General features: G+C 44.4%; 1 protein-coding gene across 1 annotated transcript in view; it reads left to right on the top strand.

Annotated features, from left to right (window-relative positions):
* BCAS1 (brain enriched myelin associated protein 1) overlaps positions 1-20,826 on the top strand; it is a 100,211-nt gene that overhangs the window by 35,600 nt on the left and 43,785 nt on the right. The window contains exons 4-5 of the mRNA XM_062202577.1: positions 18,791-18,949; positions 19,905-19,949. Of these exons, the coding sequence (XP_062058561.1) occupies positions 18,791-18,949; positions 19,905-19,949 (204 nt within the window). The remainder of the gene's footprint in view (positions 1-18,790; positions 18,950-19,904; positions 19,950-20,826) is intronic.

Genomic DNA, 20,826 nt, shown 5'->3' with positions numbered 1-20,826 from the left:
CCCAGCTCTGGCCATTGCAGCCATTTGGGGAGTGAATCAGCAGATGGAAGATCTCTCTCTCTCTCTCTCTCTCTCTCTCTCTCTCCCTCTCTCTGTAATTCTGTCTTTCAAATAAATAAAATAATTTTTTTTTGAAAAAGAAAACACGCGGGAGTGTGATGACAGTCTCTTTTATAAGTTTATGTCATATTTTTTCCTTCTGAACTTTCTGATAATTTTTTAACTACATGGATCACCAGAAAGTTTATTTCAAGCATATACTTTGGCAACACAGAATTATAAAGTTTTAAATCACACACGTTTTTGAGTGAGCAGTTCTATTTAAGAATTATTGAGAAAACAAAATTTTATCTACAGGAATTTCAAAGAAAAAAATCCTAACACTGTTTAAGGGGAAAGCTTCTCCTGATTATGGCACATCCTTGACTGGACGCCATAAGCAAGGATGATGCGGAGCTGCGAATTGACACGTGAAGGCATCCTCATATGATTTTACATGGGGAAACCAGGTTTTAATTTGGAATAATTTGGATTTGGAGTCATCCCTTTTAGGTAAAAAATGTTCTCTGCCTTGCTGCCCATATATATCTTCTTTCATCAAATATGGGAAATTGAAAATTGCTAATAGTAGCTGTCTTTCAGCAATGGAATAATGGGACTTTTAAAAAATTCTTTCTTCATCTGTGTTTTCCAAAATCTCTTTAGTGAAAGAAGCTGCGTGGTGAACTGCCTGATGACATCCACGTCGTTTCCTAGTTTCTCCACTAGACGGCGCTGTGAGGCCGAGGCATCCAGACTTGTATTAGAAATTGCCATGGGCTGCTGGCCCCAATGGCTTCAACACGAGAGGATGAATTCCTGAACCATGCAATCCAGAACCATGTGGCAGTTCCTTGTTCAGAATCAACATTGGCTTTAAAAATACACTTGTACTTAATGTTTTATAATCCTAATAGGGTATCAGAAAGTTTGGTTTGGATGGAAATTTTGAAGTTTCAAATTTTTAAAAAATTTTATTTGAAAGGTTAAAAAAATTATTTGAAAAGTGAAATGACAGAATGAGAGAGCCAGAGAGAGAGAGAGAGTTTTCCCATCTGCTGGTTCAGTTCTCAGGTGCCTGCAACAGCCAGGGCTGGGCCAGGATGAAACCAGAAGCTGGGAACTCCATCCTGGTCTCCCATATACGTGGGACGTGAACCATCATATGCCGACTCCCAGCTGCACTGGACTTGTGGAATAGCTGGGACTCAAACCAGGCTCTCCAGTATGGGATACAGGCATCCCGAGGTCAGGTTAACCCTCTGTGCCCCAACACCTGCTCCTTGAAGCTCTTTCCTAGTTGACTTTTCCAATAGTTTTTTGCCATTTGAGTTAGCTACCTCCCTGTTTTTCCCATGGGTTTAAAAGATACAAATGCACTTTTATCAGTTAATATGAATTGAATAGGAATAGTTGAAAAAATAGAAGTATAATATTGCCTGTCTCAATACATTTGTGACCTTTAAGTGGGTTTAAGCTTTATATTTTAAAAAAGTTAAAAGAAATCACAGTCTGCTTAGATTTTATAGTTCTACAAAATATCTTTAGTACAAGGGGTCTTCAAAACATTTATGGGAAATGCATATTATGAAATCAGTATGCATGAATTTAAAAAAATTTTGCCAAAATTTATCTTTTAATTTGATTTTCCCACCAATTTTTTGAGATACCCTCATATTTGGTCTTAGTATTCCTTCCTAATGGTTTATTAATTTGCTTTCCTTTCTCGGCAAATTGGAGAATAACCCATATTGGCAAAAATCAGCCAAACCCCATTTTCCCTCCTGAATCTGATAGCGGCTTCCTGGGGTGGTGGTGTTCTGTGCAGAAGGAGGTGGAGACTTGGGGGTCCTCGGAAGACAGTGGAGGCCTTTGTGCTCCTGTGACTTCAGGGGAGGGGAAACCCAGTTTTCCCTTTCTTCCCAGGCGGCTCGCAGCTCAGATTTCCAACAGATGGGAAGGAGTGGAGTCCTTTTCTGTACCAGTCAGCATTTTTCAGACAGACAAATTTTCCTGTCTAAATCTGTGCTTGAAGCCTTGATTCTTGGCATGAAAATTGAAAAGGAAGCCAGGAATGCACCCGAAGGAAATGTAAATGAGGGGGCCTCAGCACCACAAGTCCCAGAGGGCTGTTTGAGTCTGGATCCCACCGTTCACCTTACATTTTCACTTCCACATTGCAGCACTTGCTAAAGGAGCCTGAAACCCAGGTGAACATTTCTAGTGGAAAGAAGGTGCCGGAAGTTCCATATGGGCTTTATTAGACAATTGAATTAGGAGAAGGCAGCACTGGTTTTCAACGTGACAAACTGATCACGCAACTAGTGTTCCTGTCTGCTTGCTCTTTGAAGCCCCAGAAAGGAAAAGTAGAAGCTGCTTGCTCAGAGATGAAAACGGAACTGACACCATGAGCACCTGTTTCCTTAAAAGGCGCTTGCAGGTAGCTCCCAGAGAGCATCTGTGCTTTGGTCTTCAGTGTCTGCTTGCTGAGAAAGAGCCAGGGGCCTGATGAGAGCAGCAGAGACACCCTTGTGGTCAAGGTCAAAGACCACTGGAGACCTAGGCTGCAAGTGGGTGGCCTGAATACTGGCTAGCCCTCTCAGTGACTGGTTTGACCCTCTGGATTTTGTTGAAAATTTCTTAACTAGTCTTGCTCATTGTTTAGAAAGATTTATTTATTTATTTGAAAGGCAGGGTTACAGAGAGAAAGAGATTTTCCACCTCCTGGTTCACTTGCCAAACAGTTACAATAGCGGAGGCTGTTCCAGGCTGAAACCAGGAACACAGATTTCCATCTGGGTCTCCCATGTGGGTGGCAGGGGCTCAAGTACTTGGGCCATCCCCCTGCTGCCCTCCCAGATGCACCAACAGGGAGCTAGATCATAGTGGCAGCAGCCGAGGCTGGAACAGGCCCTCTGATATGGGATGCTGGCCTTGCAGGTGGTAGCCTAGCTCACTGCCGGCCCTCAAATTTAGTTTCAATCTTGATTTTAACAGGTTAATGAATTCACCCAACTCAAAAAATTAGAAAATTATATACTTATCCACCAATGCCACCCCAATAATTATTGTTTGTAATGTCTCCTTCTAGGGTTTCTTTGGCCATATGCAAGCAAATAAAACATGAATTCTTATTCTTTCTTTTGTACACACATGGTAATATAAAGTGCACCCTAGTCTATTGCACCTTTTCTTTCTGTTACAGCACTTTCTGAATCTGTCCGTGAAGAGCTCCCTCGTTTGTAATGCCTGCAGTGTGTTTGAGTGAAGCCTTCAGGGCCTTAGTAACGATCGGCCCTGGTTCTCTGCCGCTAATGGCACTGCAACGAATAACTTCATATGTCTGTTATTTCACTCATGTGTGGAGTTAGGTTGAGAATCAACTCTTAAAGAATTGCTGGATAAAATAAGATATTCTATTTAAATTGTTGGGGTAGAGGATGCTGTGTCCCCGCCCCCGCCCCATCAAGAGTGAGTTGACGTACCCTTCCACCAGCAATATGTGAGCCTTCTTCGCCCAGCCTTCCAAATGCGTGTTTTTTGTCAACATTTGGAATTTTTTATTTTCAGTCTTTCTTTTCATGGCTTCCGGATTTTTAGTTATAAGTGCCAAAGTAAAGACATTTTCCACGTTCTCTTCTAGTATTTTAATCCATTTTGGTTTTACCCTGGTGTAGGATTGAGTTGTGACACCATGTTAATCTTTTCCCCAAGTGGATGCTCTTTTGTTGTTGCATCTTTTGCTACAGAAACCTACATAACTACCATAGATTTAAGGTGGCGCCTACCGTACACTAAATTCCCATATGCCTCTGGGTGTAATGGGTTGTATGGCTGATGGTACCAAAGACGGAAAGTACGTAGCAGGAAAAAGGACAGAGAAGAGGGAACTTGAAACAGAAAGGGCCTGGAAGGAAGATGAGCAATCAGAGTAGCACAGAACTTACACGCCTTTTGCTTCTGAAATATTTTGAGCCTGGGCTTAAATCCCAGCTCTACTGCGTGACCTGGGGAAAGTTCTTTATTCTTGTCAGGCAGCAACTTACTCTCCACTGAAGTGGCTAGTATAAATAGCACATCCGTTGTGAGATCCTTGGGAAGTTAGATGAGGGTTTTTTTTTTAACTATCCTAGCATTGGGCCTAACATTTAAAGGGTGGGCATTTTTGTTACTGTCCAGCACATTGTCCTTTTTCATTGCACATGCCTCAAATCATTCAAGACTGTAAAGTATCCCCTTGTATGGCTGTGGGCTAATTGTGCCCATCACTACTAATTGTGCTCATTATTCAGCTGTTCCAGAACTGTCTGACTTTTTCATGGTTCTTTTTTTATTTTTTTAAGATTTTATTTATTTATTTGAGAGGCAGAGTTACAGGTAGAGAGAGGGAGAGACAGAGAGAGAGGTCTTCCATCCACTGGTTCACTCCCCAAATGGCTGCAACAGCCAGAGCTGGGCTGATCCAAAGTCAGGAGCCAGGAGCTTCTTCTGGGTCTTCCACATGCGTGCACTTGGGTCATCTTCCATTGCCTCCGGGTGTATTAGCAGGGAGGTGGATTGGAAGTGGAGCAGCCAGGCACAAGCCAGCACCCATATGGGATGCCAACATTACAGGCTGAGGCTTAGCCTACTATGTCATAATGCTGGCCCCTTTTGTAGTTCTTATCTGTCATTCTACTGCTATACTATAAAGATTTTTAAAAATTCTTAATTTTTAAATTATGTGGATTGACCTGCAATCCCTTTACATGATGTTGCCTGGTGGTAAAATCTTGTAAATTGTAGTGCAATATCACAGCCAGAAAATTGGCATTGATGCACTCGAGAACAAGCCCATCACCACCAGGGCCTTGTGCTGCCCTTCTGTAGACATAACCCTTCCCTCTGACCACCTTCTTTTTCCTAACTCCTCCTGGAAATCACTAATGTTCTCCATTCCTGCAGTTTTGGCATTTCAAGAATGGTATGTAGGAGCCGACAGTTGACACAGTGGCTAAGATGCTACATGGATGCCTGTGTCCCTATATCCTGCATCAGTGTTCTGGGGTATGAGTTCTGGCTCCATTTCTGATTCCAGCTTCCTGCTAATGTGAACCCCAGGAGACAGTATTGATGGCTTAGGTATTTGGGTTCCTGACACCCACATGGAAAATCAGATTGAGTACCTGGCTCCTGGCTTCCATCTGGCCCAGCCCCAGCTGTTGTGGGCAGTTAGGGAGTGTGTCAGCAGAAAGAAACTCTCTCCCTCTCTGTCTCTCTCTCTGCCTTTCAAATAAAAAAAAAATTTAAAGAAATTTTGGAGTAGCAATTAAGACACTGCTTGAGAAACTTTAAAAAATTATTTTAAAGATTGTTGTATAAATAAATTCATGTCATATATGCCAATTTTGAATAGGCTTTTTTTTTTTTTTTGACAGGCAGAGTGGATAGTGAGAGAGAGAGAGAGAGAGAAAGGTCTTCCTTTTCCATTGGTTCACCCCACAATGGCCGCTATGGCCGGCACGCTGCCACCGGCGCACCGTGCTGATCCGAAGCCAGGAGCCAGGTGCTTCTCCTGATCTCCCATGGGGTGCAGGGCCCAAGGACCTGGGCCATCCTCCACTGCCCTCCTGGGCCACAACAGAGAGCTGGACTGGAAGAGGAGCGACCGGGACAGAATCCAGCACCCCGAGCAGGACTAGAACCCAGTGTGCCAGCACCATAGGCGGAGGATTAGCCTATTGAGCCATGGTGCCGGCACTTGGATAGGCTTTTTTTTTTTTTTACAGGCAGAGTGGATAGTGTGAGACAGAGAGACAGAGAGACAGAGAGAAAGGTCTTCCTTTTTGCCGTTGGTTCACCCTCCAATGGCTGCTGTGGCCGGCGCATTGTGCTGATCCAAAGCCAGGAGCCAGGTGCTTCTGCTGGTCTCCCATGCGGGTGCAGGGCCCAAGCACTTGGGCCATCCTCCACTGCACTCCCAGGCCACAGCAGAGAGCTGGCCTGGAAGAGGGGCAACCAGGATAGAATCTGGTGCCCTGACCAGGACTAGAAGCTGGTGTGCTGGCGCCACAAGGCAGAGGATTAGCCTGTTAAGCCATGGCGCCGGCCTTTGGATAGGCTTTTAACCACTCCAGATAATTCTCCAGGGATTCATCCAGGTCATGGAGTATATCAATAAATAGTATTCCTTTCTTTCCTTTTTCATTGCTGCATAGGATTCCACACCATGGATGCAGCTCTTGGTTGAGTCATTTATCCATTGAAAAGCAATTGGGCCATTGTAAATAAAGTCGCTGTAAATGTTAATTATGAGTTTTTATGAAAGGTACCTCCTCATTTCTGTAGAAGTGCCCAGGAATGCAGTCAGTGGTCTGCGTTGTAGGACGTGTTTAGTTCTTTAGAATACTGCTCACTGGCCCGGCTGGCTACATCATGCTGCTCCGCCACCAGTGATGGTTGAGTGGCGCGGAGTCTGCATCCTCGCCAGCATCTGACGGCGTGCTGTCTTCCACGCCGGCCGTTCCGACGTTTCATTGTGGTTTTAGTGTGAGTTCCCTACCAGGTGATGTAGGTGAACACCCTTCATGTGCTTGCCTGCTGTCTGCAAGTCATCTGCAGTGCAATTGTCGCTGTGTCTTTGGCCCATTTTCTAATGGGATTGGTTTTTTGTTATTTCGCCCTTGAGTTTTAAGAGTTTTTTTTTATGTATATTCTGTATACTAGTCCCTTGACAGATGTGCAATCTGCAAATATTTTCTCCCATTCTCTAGCTCCTCTTTTCATACTTTTAACAGAATTTTTCACAGAACAAAACCTTGTGATTTTGAAAAATTTTTACCTATCACTTTTATCTGTATGGGTTGTGCTCTTAGAATCAAGTCCCAGAATTTTTCTTATTTTATTCTAAGTTTTATATTTGAGATTTAAAATCCGTGTTTCATTTTGAGTTAACTTTTGCTTAAAGTGTGAGATATAGCTTGTGGGTTTTTTCTCTCTCTCTCTGTCAAATTACTGTAAAAGCATTTGTTGAAAAGATTCTTTTTGGAGCCTGTGCTGTGGCATAGTAAGCCAAGCCTCCGTTTGTGACATCGGCATCCCAATGGGCTCTGGTCCCAGCTGCTCCACTTCCAATCCAGCTCCCTGCTAATGGCCTGAGAAAGCAGTGGAAGACGGCCCAAGGGCTGACCCCTTGCAGCCATGTGGGAGATCTGAAAGAAGCTCCTTGCTCCTGGCATCAGATTGGCCCAGCTCCAGTGCTGCAGCCATCTGGGGAGTGAACCATTGAATGGAAAACTTGTCTTTCTCTTTCTCCCTCTCTGTGTCCGTAACTCCACCTCTCAAATAAATCTTTAAAAAAAAATTATTTTAAAGAAAGAAAAGGTTCTCTTTCCTTCCTTGCTTTTACAGCTTTGTGAAAAATCAATTGCAAATATTTGTGTGGATCTATTTGTGGGTTCTCTAACCTGCTCAATTGTTCAACAGGTCAGTGTCTCCTCCCATGCCACTCAGCCTTGTTTGCAGTAGCTGTGGTGTGGCAATCCTGCAGCTTACCATACTTCTTTTTTAAAAGAAGTGAAATATTCGTCAAGAATTAAATGAGCTTATGGAATGTGATCAGTACATGTAGGACACTCAGGATGGATATAATAGTACTACTCACACAAAGTTAAATTTCACTTCAAAAAATCACGAAAGGAAAAGAATTCTATTATAATAAAGTAGTATATTTCATGCAAGATCCTAATCTCCCCTCCCCAACCCCACTTTTCCAGCAAATAAAAGCTTCATATAACAAGCCTTGAAAAACCAGTAAGCTTATTCTTTCTGGGGCTACTGTTGTGTTGTAGTTGGTTAGGCCACCACCTGCAACACTGGTGTTTCATAAGGGTTCCAGTTCAAGTCCTGGCTGTTTCACTTCCGCTCCAACTCCCTGATAATAGCCTGGGAAAGCAGGCGAAGGTGGTCCAAGAGCTTGGGCTCCCACCCCCCAAATCCAAGATGGGAGCCTGGGATAGAGTTCTGGGCTCCTGGATTTGACCTGGCCACACCCCAGCCATTGCAGCCATCTGGGGAGTAACTCAGTGAATGGAAGATTTCCCTCTCTCTCTCCCCCTTTCTCTCTGTAGCTCTTTCTTTCAATTAAATCTTTTATTTTAAAAACGCTCATTCTTTCTACTATATTCTTCTATTTAAAAAAAATTAGCTATTCTAATGACTTTGACTTTCCATATAAATTTTAGAACGATCTTATCTATAGGATATCTTGCTGAGGTGTCAATAGTAATTATTTTAAATTTGTATATAAATTGCACATAAATTGACATCTTTGCAGTGTGTTAAGTTTTCCTGTTCATGAACACTGTATGTCTAAGTCATTTATTTAGATCTTCTTTGATTCAGTATTGTATAATTTCTAGCATAAAAATACTGTGCATTTTGTTAGATGAGCCCTAGTATTTCATTTTTGCATCATTATATATGGTGTTGTATTTTTATATTTCAGTGTCCATGGGTTTGTTCCTAGTATATGGATGGTTTTTGTATGTTTATCTTGTATCCTTCAGCCTCATTAATTGTAGGAGTTTCCTGTTGAGTCCACAAAGAATTTTAAAATAGTTCTGCCCTCTGCTACTAGGGACAGTTTTATTTCTTCCTTTCTAATCTGAATGTACTTTATTTTATTGCCTTATTTTACTGCCTGGAATTTCCAGTACTTTGTTGAGTAAGAATGGTAAGAGATGACATCCTTGCCTTTTTCCTAATCTTAGGGGGAAAACATTCAGTCTTTCTGAAATAAGGATAATATTAGCTATAAGATTTGTTTTGTTTTGTTTTGTAGATAGTCTTTAAAAGTCCCTTCTATTTAGGACACTTATTATGAATGGATGATTGCATTGTCAAATACTTTTTCTTCATCCATCATTATGGTTTCATTAGTTCTCTTCTTTAGTCTCTAAATTCTGCAGACCTGTAATAAACCCTACTTGGTTACAATGTATACTTCCTTTTGCTTATTGCTAGAATACATTTGCTGATATTTTGTTAAGGATGTTGGCATCTCATTGTTCTTAGCATCCTCTATCCTTCTGTTATCAGTTCTGCAGTAACAATTGTTTGTTTCCTCAAAGTGATAATTTTTATTTTTACTCTCTCTTTTTGTTTCTGTATCAGTCTTTTTTTTTTTTTTCTTTTTTTGACAGGCAGAGTGGACAGTAGAGGGAGATAGAGAGAAAGGTCTTCCTTTTTGCCATTGGTTCACCCTCCAATGGCCGCCGCGGAAGGCGCGCTGCGGCCGGCGCACCGCGCTGATCCGATGGCAGGAGCCAGGTGCTTCTCCTGGTCTCCCATGGGGTGCGGGGCCCAAGGACTTGGGCCATCCTCCACTGCACTCCCTGGCCACAGCAGAGAGCTGGCCTGGAAGAGGGGCAACCGGGACAGGATCGGTGCCCTGACCAGGACTAGAACCCGGTGTGCTGGCGCTGCAAGGCGCAAGATTAGCCTAGTGAGCCGCGGCGCCGGCCCAGTCTTTTTTTTTTTAATGCTGGAGCTAAGAAATTAGACCTTTATTTATTTTATTGATTTTTTTTTAAAAGAGTACTTATTTATTTGAAAGTCAGAGTTACACAGAAAGAGAGAGAGAGGTCTTCCATTCACTGGTTCACTCGCCAGTTGGCTGCAATGGCTGGAGCTGCACCAATCCAAAACCAGGAACCAGGAGCCTCTTCTGGGCCTCCCACATGGGTGCAGGGGCCCAAAGACTTGGGCCGTTTTCTACTGCTTTCCCAGGCCATAGTAGGAAGCTGGATTGGAAGTGGAGCAGCCAAGACTTGGACCGGCGCCCATATGCGATGCCAGTACTGCAGGTGGCGGCTTTTCCCCCTCTGTATCAGTGCTGGCCCCTCTGTATCAGTCTTACTGGAGGTTTTCACTGATTCTTCCCTCTGTCTCTTTCACTGGGCTTTTGGATTATTGATTTATGTAGATTTTTGTTTGGCTTTATTTTTTTTCCTGTTGCTAGAGTTTCAGCTCCCCGAGGACAGGGACTGTGTGTGTCTCACCGATATCAGTATGTCCTTTCCTCATTCCTCATAATGTTGTCAACAGATTCCCCAAAATCAGTGATTCAGAATTCCAGCCTCATCCCAATGTCAGAACTCCCACTTCACATGGATTCTAACCTTCATCCTGGTTGCTTTATCCCAGTTCTTTCCAGCAGCAAGTCTGGAGCCTCCCATGACCCATGCTCCTTGCATTCTGGCAGGGAAGGGTTGGTTTTTCTCGCTCTCCCCCTGTCTGGTGTGTGAGTCCAACAGGGAGGGGCAACAGGGAAAGAGCTCAGTCCGTCCTCCTCCCCGGCTGTTTCCTCTGTTGTGAGCATGGTGTGGTATCCCTCTGGGAGGCATGAGGGAGGGCCCTCCGCATCGCCACAGCTTCTGCTGCTCCTGGATCCCCTGTGCCCCGTGCCCACCCCTTGGGCGACGCACAGCAAGCTGCTGCAGCCAGATGACTGCTTCTGAAGCTGGCGCTCGGCACTTTTCTCCTGACCGCCTTGCTTTTTATGCCCCCAGCCCAGCTAGACTGAATAACCTGCACCCAGACCACCTGTAACCTGCCCCCAGCTCATCCTCTGCAGCTTCTCCACACTCCTTTCACCATCACCACCCCTCCCTCCCCAACAGCTGCACAAGACTCAGGCTCTGTGACCCAGGGCGAGCCCTGCTTCATCTCCCAGCCTTCCCTCAGCCTCTGATTCCCAAGCCGTTCCCGATCTTGGTGCATATTGGAACCCCCGGGAGCTCTAAAAATGTGGGTGCCTGAGCCTCCCCTCCAGAAGTCCTAATTCCACTGTTCTGGGTGGTGCCTGGGCCTTGTTTTTTTTTTTTTTTTTTTTGTTTTGTTTTGTTTTGTTTTGTTTTGTTTTTTTAAATAGCTGCCCTTGTGATGATCACATTCAGCTAGGCTGAGGCCCGGTGGGTGGGTGCAGGTCACCTCCTCAAGCATCTGTGGCCCCCTGCTGCCCTGTATCCCTGTATCCATGAGAGCTGCTGAGTGCCAGGAAGACAGGCACATGATGGCTTCATCTTTGCGAACCTCGCAGCTCACCACAGTGCTCAGGAATTGAAATCATAAAATCGGCTAAGATGTATTGGATGCTGACTGCAGGCTGCACATTGTTCTAAATCCTTTGGAGGAATTATCTCATGTACTCCTTTATGTGGCAGGTGGTCCTCGTTATCGACTTTTACAGTGAGCACACCAAGACACTGATGTGAGGATAATCCCCAGACTCGCAAAGTATGGGGGCAGAGCAGGGGTTAGGTCAGGCACAGCTGGCTCCAGAGCTCCTGTGCACACTGGGTGGCCTCCTCACAGTTTGGCCATAATCAGAACTCCTCCCCCTACACACGCAGTGATTGAACAAAGATGAATAAATGAATGGATGGAAGTAGCTTGTTCCTGGACGAGATCTTATTTAGGCCTAGTGGAGAATTCCTCACTCTGGATTTATCTCTTGAACTACTTTCCTAAGGGCTCATCTTTGATACACCTGCTCAATTATTTATGTAATATTTTTATTTAAAATTTTAAGATTTCGCTTTATATAAGCAAGAATAGTCACACTATTGGCGATTCGACACTAGAAATATTCTTGTAGTGCACACTGTCAGTTCAGGCACTGTCAGAGTGCTGTAGATGGGGTGGTCTAGAGACAGTGGAAGCTGGCTTCCCACAGTTCTGGGTGCTGCAAGTCTGAATCCGAGCACCAGTATGGCAGAATTCTGGGGAGCCCCGTTCTGCCTGCAGGCTGCCAGCGCCTGTCTGTGTCCTCCAGTGGCAGAAAAACTACAGCGCTCTCTGGGTCTCTTACATTAGAGCGCTGATCTCACTCATGAGGGCCTTATCCCCATTACCTAAATCACTGCCTAAGGCCCCAGATCCTCGCACCACAATAACGCAGTTGGGGTTTCAATGTGTAAGTGTCGGACACACAAACTCCATCCTCAAAACACACCAAAAGGCTAACCTCCCAGTCGCGTACTACCTAAAACAAAAATCTCCTCCCTGTAGGTGTACCAATGCTCATTTTTCAGCCAACTTCTTATCAACCAATGTAACAGCTTGGATGCTCAGTACTCTGTGGAATTATGAAATGTCTACTTCATATTGGAATCTGTTTAAGATTATTTTCATGAAACACAGAGCAGTAGAGATAGAGTGAGAGAGATCTTTCATCCACTAGTCAACTCCCTAAATGGTCACAATAGCTGGGGTTGAACCAGGCTGAAGCCAGAACCCAGGAACTTCATCCAGGTCTCCCACATGGTGGCAGGGGCCAAAGTAGTTGGGCCATCATCCACTGCCTTCCCAAGCTCATTAACAGGAAGTTGAATCAGAAGCAGAGTAGCCAAGACTTGAACCGACCTTTTGAAATGGGATATCAGCTTTGCAAGCTGTGGTTTAACCCATTGTACCACAATGCCAACCTCAAAACTATTTTTTAAAGATATATTTATTTATTTTGAAAGGCAGAAATACAGAGAGAGAGAGAAAAAGATGGAGATACAGAGAGAGAATCTTCCATCCTCTGGTTCACTCCCCAAATGGCCACAACAGCCAAGGCTGAGCCAGACTGAAACCAGTAGTCATTAGCTTCCTCTGGGTCTCCCACATAGGCGACAAGGGCCCAGGTACTTGAGCCATCCTCCTGTGCTTTCCCAGGCTCATTACAAGCAGCTGGATCAGAAGTGGAGCAGCCAGGACTTGAACTAGCGCCTATATGGGATGCCGGCACCACAGGCAGCACCCTTACCTGCTACACCACAGCACTGGCCCCCAGAGCTATTTTTTTAAAGTGCTTCTCTTGCAAAGGAAAAACACTTTTAGCCTAGAATTAACAAGAGAAACTAACAAGATGGTTATGGCCATGGCTTTTACTTGCTTTCAGTTTTACAAAGCTCCAGCTCTTTATGAGCCCTTTCACGGGAAGCTGGTCTCTGGAAAGAGTCCTGGGGCTGAATGGAATCCTTGTGGAATACATGCATTATTTTTTTAAATATTCGCCCAAATGGGCTGCATGCATTTTTGTAGCCACTCTGCAAGAGCCTAATTTTTCAGGCAGACCATTCATTCCTGGCTGGGCTTTGGCATTGGGCTGGTCTGAGTACATAAACTAAGTGCCAAGTGAGTGCTGAAAATAACAGAGAGAGATAGAGCCTAGATTGGCATGGCTTAGAAAGACCTCAGCAGGAGAAGATGGACATGAGTGACCCCTGAGGAATGGGTGTGCTCAAGGAGGCCTGGCATGGGAAGAGACAGCAGGAGCTGAAGAGCAGGCGTGAGGCACGGAGGGTCAGGGAGGGGCACTGGCTCCTTCTCACCCACGCACTCAGCAAAGGCTGCTCATAGATGTACTCTGCGTCAGGCACTGCAGGTCGCATGGAGTGCCCACTGTTTCCTTGCTGCTTTAGCCAACATTTACTAAGTGCTTCTAGAGCAGGCATTATGCTAAGAAATTCACGTGCAGTGTTTCTCATGAAAACTCACCATAAATTATATGGAGTCTGATTTATTATTAATGCCATGTTTGATGAGCAAATTGTGTCTCAGAGATGCTAAGGCCCAAGCTGGTGTCCCTCAGATGCAGGAAGTGGAGCTGGGAGGTGAGCAGAGTCCACCTCTGAGGCTGGAGCTTGTGTCAACTACTTGATCCTGTTGTGAGTGAGACTGACACAGTGTCTGTCCTCACCGAGCTCCTAGCTGAGCAGGGAGTGCTGACGAGGGTGGTTCCATAGGATGGGTTCTGAAGAGAGGGGAGACATAACAAACAGTGGTGCTAATGAGACTAAGACCTTGTTTCCAAAAATCACTTAATTGAATACGTCTACATAAAAAATGAAAAGGCATTAATAATCAATATCCAAGCCAGCGCTGTGGCTCAATAGGCTAATCCTCTGCCTGTGGTGCCGGCACACTGGGTTCTAGTCCCGGTTGGGGCACCGGATTCTATCCCGGTTGTCCCTCTTCCAGGCCAGCTCTCTGCTGTGGCCTGGGAGTGCAGTGGAGGATGGCCCAAGTCCTTGGGCCCTGCACCTGCATTGGAAACCAGGAGGAGCACCTGGCTCCTGGCTTCGGATTAGTGCAGTGCACTGGCCGCAGCGCACCGGCCATAGCGGCCATTGGGGTGCGAACCAATGGAAAAAGAAGACCTTTCTCTCTCTGTCTCTCTCTCACTGTCCACTCTGCCTGTCCAAAAAAAAAAAATCAATATCCATTCATTCATTTAGAAGTAATGCTCATGATCATATCACACTATTCAATATCACAAGGCATGCATTATACCTGCAGCGTAACATTATTGTTAATTTTAGAACAAAATATCAGAAGTGAGAGATATGCAGAGAGAAGCCTCCAGAAGTCTACTGGCAGTCCTCCTAGAATATTGCTCGTCCTGACCCGTGTATCCATTTGAGGGAAATGGTGAAGGCTTAGAAGGAAACATCCGAGAGGAATAGAAGTATGCACTTGGCATTTCCAGAGGGCTGGAATGCTGCCTTTTCCCACTGGCCAGGCTGGGGAAGCTCATTACTCACCAGGCCCTCAGGGCTCAGGAGGGTATTTTCTCACCAGTTAGGAAAAATCTGCTCCCAGGATGAGACACTGCTGTGGTCCTGCCTCATAAGTCACAGAGCAAAAACTGAAAGGATCAATCTGTTTTCAAGGGTACTCACTGTATCCCAGAACAAAACTCAAGACTACAGGAGCACAGAACTACCCAGGAACACAGAACTATCCAGTATCCAAACACACAAAACTTACGATGTCTGGCATCCAACCAAAAATTACAAGGGCAGCAAAGAACAGGAAATGTACTCATGATGTGAAGAAAGCCCAACTGAAACTGACACAGGTGTTAGAACTGGCAGAAAAGGGCACTGAAAGAGTGAGTAGAAATAGACTCCACACTTTAGAAAGCTAAGTAGAGACAAGATGTATTTTAAAGCTTGGAGACTCCAGTCACAGAGTAGCAGCACAGAAGAGGAAATGTATAATGCCGATTAGATCAACACACAACATGCACATAGATTGAGATGCTACCCTGTAGCCCATAAATATGCACAATTATTGTTAATAAATTTTTTTTTAAAATCTTCAAACTTCCAAGATGAAAACTCCAGAGTGTAAGGGGAAAAGCACACTAGATGAGATTGACAGCAGATTAGACAGTAAAGAAAAAACATTAGTGAATTTAATGATGTAGCAATAGAAACTTTCTGAAAGGAGACATTGATGGGGAAGGGGAGGATGGGTGGGTGGAGAATTTAAATGAAGGAAAAAAACCATCAATGAGCTGTACACCTCCAAGCAGGCTTGCCTATGTGGAAGAAAAATATATGCAGACATAATGGTAAAACTTGATGAGACCAAATCATTCACTCACTCTTAATTATTGAGTGTCCACTACGTACTCAAGTCTATGATGTGAGGAAACACAAAGGAGAAAAAGAACAAAAATGCTCCAGAATGAGCAAGTCACATCTTTATTATAAAACAGGGTCTTTATGAGAGCATTTCAGGCACGGAAAGCCAAGACACTGCGGCAAAAAATGTTCCACATGAAGGATCTCTGCGAGTGAGACCCCAGTGGAAAGAAGTGGCCATCATTGAAGGAGGTACTTTTCTCAAAAGGGAGGAAAGAACTCCACTTTGCTTATGGCCTTTTCTAAATATGGAAGGAGATTGTGGATTCAAAAGGCTTCCATAGCCTAGGCAGCTAATGTCAAGAGCCTTGGGTGGTCACTGATGTCATACCTAAGAGTGTTAATTGTTAAATTAACAACAGGAGTCACTGTGCACTAACTCCCCATGCAGAACTTCTGTCCTCAATGAGTTGTATTGAGAGCTAACTGTGAAACTAGTTCTCGGTTTATGTGTGTGCAAATTATTGAAATCTCTACTTGGTATAGAGTTGGTCTTCTGTGTACAAAGTTAACTGAAAATGAATCCTAACGGAGAATGGGACTGGCAAGGGGAGAGGGAGGAGGGGGAGGGGTGCGAGGGTGGCCAGAATCACTATATTCCTAAAATTATACTTACAAAATTTATATTATAAAAAAAAGAAGTGAATGGACATTTAAAGAAAAAAAACAGGGTCTTGCCGGCACCGTGGCTTAACAGGCTAATCCTCTGCCTTGCAGTGCTGGCACACCGGGTTCTAGTCCCGGTTGGGGTGCTGGATTCTATCCCGGTGGCCCCTCTTCCAGGCCAGCTCTCTGCTATGGCCTGGGAAGGCAGTGGAGGATGGCCCAAATGCTTGGGCCCTGCACGTGCATTGGAAACCAGGAGAAGCACCTGGCTCCTGGCTTCGGATCAGCACAATGCGCCGGCCGCAGCGGCCATTGGAGGGTGAACCAACGGCAAAAAGGAAGACCTTTCTCTCTCTCTCTCTCACTATCCACTCTGCCTGTCAAAAACAAACAAACAAACAAACAAACAAACAAAAAAAACAGGGTCTTTCCATCTCAGTGCTCTTGCCCCTTTGGGCAGGATAGTTCTTTGCCATGTGCACTGTAGGATGCTGAGTGGCATCTCTGGCTTCTAGACAGTAGATAGCCTCAACAACAGAAAATAGCTCCAGATAGTGCCACATATCCTTGGGACAGGGGAGTGAGTGATGGACTAGACGTCATATACACCAGGAAAATGAAATGAGGCCTATAGCAGCAACAGGCTATGCTGGTATAGAGCCAGTGCAATTTAAAGCAGTGGTCAAGAAAAGAGCTCAATGGAAATGTGACTTTTGTAAAAAGCTTGTAGGAATTAAGGTACCCGGCTCCTGGCAGGCAGAAGCTCAGGTGTGAAGGCACTGAGGCAGGAGCCCACTTGGCGTAATCAAAGAACAGCCAGAATGCCATTGGGACTATGATAGAGTGACCAAGAGAAAAACAAAACAAGCTGTGTGACCTTGGACAAGAAACTTAACCATTCTGAGCCTCATTTCACTGTTTGAAAAACTGACAGTTGTAATATTTGTCTTGGAAAATTATTGTAATGATCAAATGACATATTTAATGTACTATTTATACTGTTGTTTGCATATGACAAATGAAAAATACTTGACATTATATATTATTCTATGTTAGGATTAGTAACCTTGTTGAAATTATATTAGCTTAAAAAACACAGGGCACTAGAATTGCTTAACAAATAGTCATTAAATTTAATTAAATTGTTTTTCAGTGGTTCAATCCATATTGGTTTACACTAGGCTTCCAAAAGTTACCCACCCCAGAAGAGGGAGCGACCAGTCTGGGGGGTCTGGGTGCAGGACTGCCATGTTCCCTCTCCACTACTGGAGGAAGTCGTAGAATGCTCAGAAATGCCACGTTTCCTGTGGCTTCTCCCAGCTCACACACGGAGCACTGTTAGAAATCCCTGTGAAGAAACATGAGAGCTTCCTTCCTCTCTCCTTTAAGTCAGGGGAGGATGGGGGGTGCTTTAAGGAAGGCCTTGGGATGAAGGAAAGGACCAAGGGGTTTAAGGGATGGAGCGAAAGAGAGCGGATGCACAGACCAGGAGGGAAAAGTTCAGTTAACTTCCCTTGCTCCACCCACCTCCAGACAAGCTCACCATGTCAGCCCACAGTCCCTGGGCCCTGGCCTGTCTTCCCTGGACTTGTCTGATGCAGGCACCTGCCACCTCTGACAATGAACCCAACAACTGTACAGACCCAGACATACCTGCTGGACCTATTTTGCAAGAGTGTTTATCAAGTGATAAAATTTGCATATGTGTCGGACTACAAATTTCACTCATGCTAATTTTTCCAAAGGAAATATCAACACACAGGAGTGATTGGAAATGGAAGTATGGCGTGTCCATTTTAACACTGCCTGTAACACCCTAGATGGAAAACTATCAGGGCCATAAGTGAGGCTGAAAGTAGCTTTGGTGTGTCTGAAAAACTCAAAGAAAGCTGGCCAGGAAGAATTGAATGAAGAAGAGAGTACCAGAGAAAGGCTAGAGGCTTAGGCCTGGGCCAGTCCTTGTGAGACATAGGAGAGCCTGGGCCAGAATGGGGCCCTGATGCTGAGGACCACAGGGAGCCGCTGGAGGCCGGTAAGGATGGGAGAATGAGGTCTGTTGAGGAAGGAATAGGTAGAAGGGGCTTGGAGCACAAGCAGCTGGCAAGGGGACCATTGCAGGCTTAGGGTGGAGATGACAGAATCTGGGCTCAGGGTTGTAGGGGTGAAGACTGGTCACAGAGGACACATTCAGAATGCACCCAGCCTTCCTGGTGTGCCCTATCCATCCCTTGAACCAATAAACTCCCAAGTGAGGTCCTCAAAACAGAATAACAGTGATCCCACCTCTGTGCACACTGTGGAAAATCAAATAGAGGCATCCCTGAGGATAATGTACAAATCCTTGAACACGGAGGCCACACCGTCGGGAAACAGTGGCCTCCCACACAACCTCTTTGCAGAATTGGGAGAAAAGTGTTTTTGTTCAGAATGCAACACGCACCGCTGTGTTTATTACCCTCAGGCTCCAACCATTGCCCCTTCAACCAACTGCAGATGCTGTGTTACACAGCAGGGGGAGGGAAGGAAGAGGGACTCTCACAGGCCTGTGATTGTTCCGCACGCCCGTGGGCAGAAGAAGTATGGCTGGAATTAGGGGATAAGGCTGAAAGGGGTGCAAAGCAAAACTTACTTTCAGAGTCTGTTTTCAACAAGTTGCAGCCGTGAAAACTCTGTTTTGCTCCTAGGACATAGCTGCTGGTAAGGAAGAAGAAGGAGAAGAAATTGGAACTTTGAGTTGCTCTGTTCCTGGCGACCCAGAAGAACCAGAGGTTGCATTGGCAGACTCCCAGACAGCAGACACAACTGAGATTAACAGTCCCATCATGAGTTTCTTTAAAACCCTGGTAAGTCGTTTCCTCACTTTCCCAAAACCCCCTCCCATTCTGTTGCCCCAGTTTGTGTTCATTCTAAAAATAGTGGGTTATTATAATAATATTATTTTATAATAATATCATATTATATTATTATATAATAATGACCTTTACTGGGCCATTATTATAGTGGGTTAACATTATCATTTTAATGCAGCTGGAACAGGAAAGAGGGACAGGATCCTACATCAGGCTCCCGGCGAGGTAACTTCTAGAGTTGGAAGCCCAAACTATGCACCATGAGCCACATTGTAATGGAATTCTATTGCCTTTGGTTGGCTTAGGATCACTGATCATAAATATAACTGGAAAATAACCCTTGAAACTGCTGAGCCATTAAAGCAGGTTTGCCAATCAAGTGAGAAGTAAACCCTACAGAGAGCACTGTCTGTCTCGATACATCTGAAGTCCGGCCCTTCAACTTGCATGAGAGTAGGGACCGTGCCTCTGCATTGCTTGCTCTACTCTGACCTTGTAGGTCAGAGCCCCCAGCCTGGCATGTAGCAGACCTGGAAACAGAGCTGAATGAATGAATGAGGAGCTAGCCAAAGGTGCTGGGGCTGTTTGCAAACATCAAGACTAAACTCAAAAGATGAAATGAAAACTAGTCAAGGGACCATGCATGATAACCAAGCGTTGTGCATGTGTGCGGAGTTAAGAGCAGCAGAGAGTGGAAGTTGCTGGCCCCCAGGAGATTTATGAGTCTGATCAGGCTCTTAGTGAATGTCCAAGGTCTGATGCATTTCATTATAAAATAGCAGTTTTGTTAACTTTTGTATTATCCAGAGGTCCTTGGGTTTCTACAAAACATAAGTAGTTCTCATTTCCCTGTTGATCTGTATGAACCATAAAGAACCATATGTCTAGGAACTAGCGATCATCCTGAAGAGCTGTGGTTCTTAACACTGTGTTTTCTCAAATGTTTAAGGTTTCACCCAACAAGGCGGAAACAAAAAAAGATCCAGAAGACACGGTAAGTAGTTGGAGGTTTGTGTGTGTTTGCGTTTGCACATAGGATTGGATTTGGATTTGTGCCTGTTTGTTGCTTGAATTATAGCACTATGACACACAAGTCATATCTATCTGTACTCATATTCATATAGGCATATAATTTAATATAGTTAGCAATTTAGTAGTCCTGTTAGATGTCATTAAAATATTTTGTTTAGATTAACACTATTTTAATAAAAATTTCAGTGGGAAGCCTGAAAGATAGGCTAATTCTGGTTCAATCTTGTCCCAATAGCCAATTTCTTATGTAAAATTAAGTAGAAGATTAATAATTAAATCACAATCTCTGTCTTTTTAATTGTCTTTCTAATGTCTTTAAAATGTCTTTCTAAACACAGTGAATAGAATGGGGAAAAAAAACACTCCATTTTAAACTAGAAGAAAGCTGCTGTACTTTTGTTCTTTAAAAAATATGTTCTTTGTTTTTTATGTGATTTGAAAACAAATAAATCCTTGCTGCAAAGGACATCGGTGACATAAAATAGTTGCCGTGGGACATGCACCAAGGGCAGGGCCGAGCAGAAGAATTAGGACTCTGGAGAGCCTAGATTTTTCACTTCCTCCTAGAATCTCAGCCAGTTCCCCTCAAAATAAATTTGACTTGGAACAATCCTTTCTCAAGATGTTTTCCCTTCACACGTGCCAGAACCGATGGCCTCTAGTGGAACACGTGGTTTAAATTTCAGGGGACCCTTGATGGGATTGTATTGGAATCCCCTGGCATATTTCTAACTCCATCATTTGGGGCAAGTCTGATTGAGCATGTCCAAAATTGTACATCTCCTCCCTCTCTTTTTCCACTCTTAAATTTAACAGGAATCACTTTTCAGTTAAAATTT

Source organism: Lepus europaeus, chromosome 10, assembly GCF_033115175.1.
Source record: "Lepus europaeus isolate LE1 chromosome 10, mLepTim1.pri, whole genome shotgun sequence".
Taxonomy (NCBI): domain Eukaryota; kingdom Metazoa; phylum Chordata; class Mammalia; order Lagomorpha; family Leporidae; genus Lepus; species Lepus europaeus.
The sequence above is the reverse complement of the archived record's forward strand: the minus strand, read 5'-3'. Positions and strand labels throughout refer to the sequence as shown.